Source organism: Acanthisitta chloris, unplaced genomic scaffold (assembly GCF_000695815.1).
Source record: "Acanthisitta chloris isolate BGI_N310 unplaced genomic scaffold, ASM69581v1 scaffold10912, whole genome shotgun sequence".
NCBI lineage: Eukaryota > Metazoa > Chordata > Aves > Passeriformes > Acanthisittidae > Acanthisitta > Acanthisitta chloris.
In genome coordinates this window covers 29,816-34,996 of record NW_008659019.1, presented here as the reverse complement: position 1 = coordinate 34,996, position 5,181 = coordinate 29,816, and the positions used below count along the sequence as shown (strand labels likewise).

Sequence of the window (5,181 nt, the reverse complement as noted above, 5' to 3'; positions counted from 1 at the left end):
TGAATGCTTAGGGTTTCTCTGGCTGGGCATCATGTGCCTGAAACAGAGACTCACTGGTTGCTGTTGGTGTCTGACACTCACCATCAATGCCTTCCACAGAGAGCTGCAGGCCCAGATTGTGCTGGGGATTCACCACCCAGTGATTGCTGGTTGCAGTAATGTCAAACACCAGCCACCCTTCTTCTGCAGCCCAGATCGTTCGGGAGTCGAGCAGGAACAAATCTGAATCCCTGAAAAAAAAAAAAGAGCAGCATCATTCCCAGTTACCCAGGCTTCCCACTGGAGTCTCCACAGACACCTACATACATGTGTTAGGCTGCACACTGGGTCAGCCTCCAGGGATAGGTGGATCAGGACAGAGTTGGGCTGGTGTGTTTCCCTCTCATCACCCTCACATGAAGGTTTTCTCCTCTTCAGAAAAAAAGGGTGGATGGGTTGAAGCAGAGCTGAGGTGGTTTGGGGTTACTTTAACCTTAGAGATGCTGATGCAACTTGAGAATGAGCTCTTGCCAGGGACAGAGCTGCAAAATTACTGTTTGTATATTCAAACCTGGTAGCTGGGCAGACAATGCTGCTCATTAGCCTTTCCACACATAATTTCCTGACTTTTATGCATAATTGTAGCACTGGTTCGAGCCAGCTGGAACACTGGGGTGCATGTATTTACATATGTAATGGTTTTTTAAATGTGTTCTTCTGAGGTTACAGATAACTGATTGAGGCAATAACCCTCTGTGCAGTCACAGGTCTGCATTGCTGTGGGTCATGGTTTTCTCTCAATTCCTTGCTTGTTTCTCTTCAGAGGTCACTGCTGAGTTACTCTAGTTGAAGAGCTAACACCAGAAAATGAGACAGATGTGAAATAGAGAAGATTCTGTGCATTTGAAAAGGGTGAAATCATTCTGGATTTACAAAATGTTTCCTGGCAAGTTTCTGAAAAAATGAAAATTTGAGACAACACAGGTTCAGAAATAAAGAGATAAAACTTGGATTAAAAAATGGATAGTGGTGCAGTTCTTTATAAAAAATGTCTTTACAAGAGGAACAAAGACACACGGTGGAAGTGTCTAGACAAGTCCTGTGAGAGCTGCTTTTGTACCTACAGTGCACAAACATGATAACTTGTTTAAGTGTAATTATATCCTTTTGAATGAAGAAATACCCTTGGAAATCCCTTTAATCATGTCCTCAAAGCTTAAAGAAGGCCTTAAGAATTTTGTCACTATGGATTTGTCAGTGCAAATATAGATATATGTTAATGTGGTTTCCACAGTGCCTCTTGTTTGCACGAAATATCAGGTGAGGGAAATGAATCTGAGAAGAGCTGTTGGCATATAAAGGCTTTTGACTCATAGTGATTCTTTTCCCTGTGATATACCAAGAAATTAGAGGCTTTTGTCCCACACCAGACAGAAGTGGAGGGGTTTGCAATGCTTTACTATGCAGCTCTCCTTTCAACCTCTGTGGGCCAGAGCAAGTAAGAGATGATGACTTTTCTCCCTGAGCTAATGGATGTCACCACCTCTGACTCTGTGCTGGCCTACATGAAACTAAACTTCTGAAATGAGCTCCTGCAGAGCATGTGAGCACATTGCCCAGGGTGTGTAAGAGGAGGAATCTGTGTTTCCTGCCCAAAGCAGGATAGGTTTGGATACCACATGGCTGAATATGCAGATCCAACTAGTGATATTAATGCCTCCCTTTAAGCAAAGTCTTGGTTTGTCGAAGAATTGAACTTTCTGTGACACTTCCTTGCTAATGCCCAGGGGATCCTATGGGCAGTGTTTCAGTGTTTGGGCAGCCAAAGTGGGTGGCTTGGGAAGGAGCTGTGCTGCAGTGATGGAGAGACTCATCCCAGGTGTTGGGAGCTGCTCTTCAGAGCTCAGCCAGCTCTTCTGGGTGCACCTAGCACAGCTGAAGTTAAACAGTATGGATAACCTCTCCCTCCATGGACACATTAGTTGCAGGAATGTAAGATGCTTCAACTCCAACCAGGGGGAAAATTTCCTGGGGTTTCATCCCCACCCAGAAGCAGTGGCCCTGTGCCCACAGTGCATGACACAGCCTTGTGGACACCTCCTGCCCTTCCCTGCTTACAACACACTGAACAAAACACATCCCAGAGGAGCCAGAGACAAGGGAGTAGTAAGGATTGGCCCGTTCCAATGGCTAAGGCCAAGTTTCCAGAAGTAAAGGGATTTTATGTTCACAAACTGCATTATTTAAGCATGGCCCCTGACTGGAACTCATGATTCACACAAGGTTTGGTTAATAGGGACTTGGCTTGCTTGGTTTTTTCCCCCTTGTAGTTTACAGGTTGATGCTACTAGCAATAATGTTAACTTTTTTTGGTTTTAGCTACTGCTCAGCTGCAGTATTATTACTCAGAAAACCCAGCCTTTAAGCTTCCCATGCTGACATGATGCAATCAGGGTAACCAGACAACATGAGGCATCAAGTACCAGGGTGAGTCAGTCCTGGGAAATTGTATAATGCATTTGTTTTCCTGTAGTTACAGCAATGTGCAAACAATAGGCCTGGAGGGGAAGCCCAAAGTGAGAGAGATCAAAGGGATCCACTAAAGGGAAATGTCCTTCCCACACACACACACTTGGAACATTTGGACCCAAAAAGCTCTATGTCAGATGCTCTCTGGAGAAGTTCAAGCACTCTTGGATTAGCACTTTCCACTCTGGCCCACCAGCAGTGTCCAGGGATGGGATGCAAAACCTGACTGGTGTTGCAAGCAGAGGCTCCTGAGATTGTAGCTCCTGTTCTGCTGCAAAGAAACCTCTTGTTCTCTTAAAAAAGAACAACCTCCCTTCAAGTGGAGTGGCCTGCTCTCCAAAGACAGGGCAAACAGTGTTAAATCACCAGCTAATAGACAGCAAGCCCTTCAGATATCATTGCTGGACAAGACAGAGTAAACACAGCAAAGAAATGTTATTCTGCTTAGACTTAAACAACATTTGTTCTGAGGGCTCCCATCTAATGACTTGTCATGGAAATAGTGCAGCTAAGTCTAACTAATGGGGCTGGTTTGGGTTTTAGCTTTGAGCTAAAGATCTAAGCACACAGAGAAAAGGTTTCTGGTGCACAGCTCACTGCAGTACCTTACCTATCAACTGTGCTCATAGCTAGGAAATTCTTGGAGCAATGTGAATAATGGCTCTTAGAACCAGGAGGCAGAAAAGCCCTTTGGTTCTTGGCCCTACATTCTGTCCATTCATTTAAGAACTTCAGTTCATGTGAGAAACTGTACAAAGCCTCTTAGCAGAGCAGGAGATAGGAAAGGCACATGATCCTCCTTTTACCAAAAATTAAGCTGGAACATGGAAATGTTAATGTCTAGATTAGAGTGACATAAATGATGAAGTCTGGATCCAGACCACAAGTACGTTTTGTTGAGACCACATCAAAATGGCTCAGGGCTCCAAGTCCTGACATCAGTGGGAGTGTCAGAGCTTTTAGCAGTGATAAGCTTGGGGCTTTCAGCTCAGTTTTCTCAAGCATCAGCTGTCAATGGAGCCTAAGATGAAGACAGGAGGTTGGCACTTGTCTGCTGATGGCTTTGGTAGTGTCTGGCACTGCATGCCAGGAAGGAGAGTCATCTCCCATTAGAAAGCACTCCCAAAAAATTTGTCTACAGGTCATGTAACTGCTGTGTGGTCTGTGAAACTTCCCTAGTGAACTTGTTTTCTGGACTCAAGAGTGACTAACAAGTCCTGCAAAGTGAGGGTGGCTGGGCAGGATGCATGTGAGATCGTGTCTGGAAAGCAGCTGGAGCTGCCAAAGGCCTGTGGAGGGCTGGGTGCATGAGTGGGGTGAGAAAAGGGATCACAGGTGCTTAGTGGAAGAGAAAAGGACTGAGAGAAGTGAAGATTGTGAGGATGAGTGGAGAAACAAGGGAAGGCAAAATAGAGAAAAGGCAAAGAGTATCCTGAAGGGAAAGGTAAGGAAGGGAGTTACCATGTTGCAACAAGGTAATTCTGAGATAAGATAAAGGATTAACAACCAAGAAGCTTCGTCAGAATAGTATGTGTGGGCTCTGTGCCTTTTGCTGGGGTGGTTTTTCAGCCTCTAGGATGCACTTTGGTTTGAAGCCATAAACACTAGAAATGTATCTAAAAATAAAAGTGAAGCATCTCCCCTAATCACCTGCCTTGATGAGTCCAGGCACGAGGAGAATATGGATTAGTGAGAGAGACTCTGTGAAAACACGAGAGTTGGCAATTCTGCAGCAGTGAGAGAACAGGAGATGAAACTCTGCATTTACAGACTATAATGCTGTAAGGTCTACACTGCTCTAGGACTGTCCTTGCCAAACAGCTCCTGTTTTTGCATCTGTTTTCTTCACTCACTTCCCCCATCCCCCTCGTCAGCCCTTTTATTTCAAGCTGCTGGTTGACAAGTGGTAGTAAACACTAATGAGCACTTCCAAGCAGGATAAAAATAAATGGGAAGAAGGACAGGCAGCAGCAGTGAAGGTGATTCTTGGCAATTTTCACTACACTTCAAGACAAGCTGATTTCTGTGACCTGCTGGACTCTGGGTTGGGAGCAGCCTTGGAGCCCTGGCTCACCTGGCTGTGTCCTGGCTGCAGCCAGCCCAGGGTCAGTGCTAGCAGGTCCACAGCAACTAAGCAGGAGCACAATCTTGTCCTCCTGACTGGTATTCCAACCCTAGAGGGGCTGTTTGGAGTACAGGAATGATGCAAGTTTAGAAACAGGCAGCCCAAGAACAGAGCTGGCATGGGGGGACAGGGGCAATTCATGTCCAGATCTGAGCAGGTGGAGGGAGGAGAAGGCAGAAAGGGCATCCTGGGAGGGTGAGAGGAGATCTGGGTTTAGAAGACATCTGTTTGGATTCAAAACCTGCAGTATCCAGATTCCAGTTTGCTTGGTGTCATTGCTTAAAGTCAGCTGCAGCTGTCCAAAGACAAGCTTAGGAAAATATTTTTCAGACTTTCCTACTTTGAGAGGGCCCCAGGATCTCCCTGGGCCTCTCCCTGGCACATTTGCAACACCCTCTGTACACAGACCTGATGCAGCCCTCCTCCCACACCTTCCCTTCCCCGTGCCTAGGATCCCCTGCTTATCCTTCCCTCTCCCTCCCCACTGATAAAACCCCTCCCCATGCCCCTGGGGAGGAACCACCAGCCAAGCACAGCCCTGGGGCTCC

General features: G+C 46.2%; 1 protein-coding gene across 1 annotated transcript in view; it reads right to left on the bottom strand.

Moving 5' to 3' along the window:
• The window catches only part of BMP7 (bone morphogenetic protein 7), a 43,073-nt gene that overhangs the window by 8,083 nt on the left and 29,809 nt on the right, over positions 1–5,181 (bottom strand). Inside the window, exon 3 of the mRNA XM_009069244.1 lies at positions 82–230. Coding sequence (XP_009067492.1) covers positions 82–230 — 149 coding nt within the window. The remainder of the gene's footprint in view (positions 1–81; positions 231–5,181) is intronic.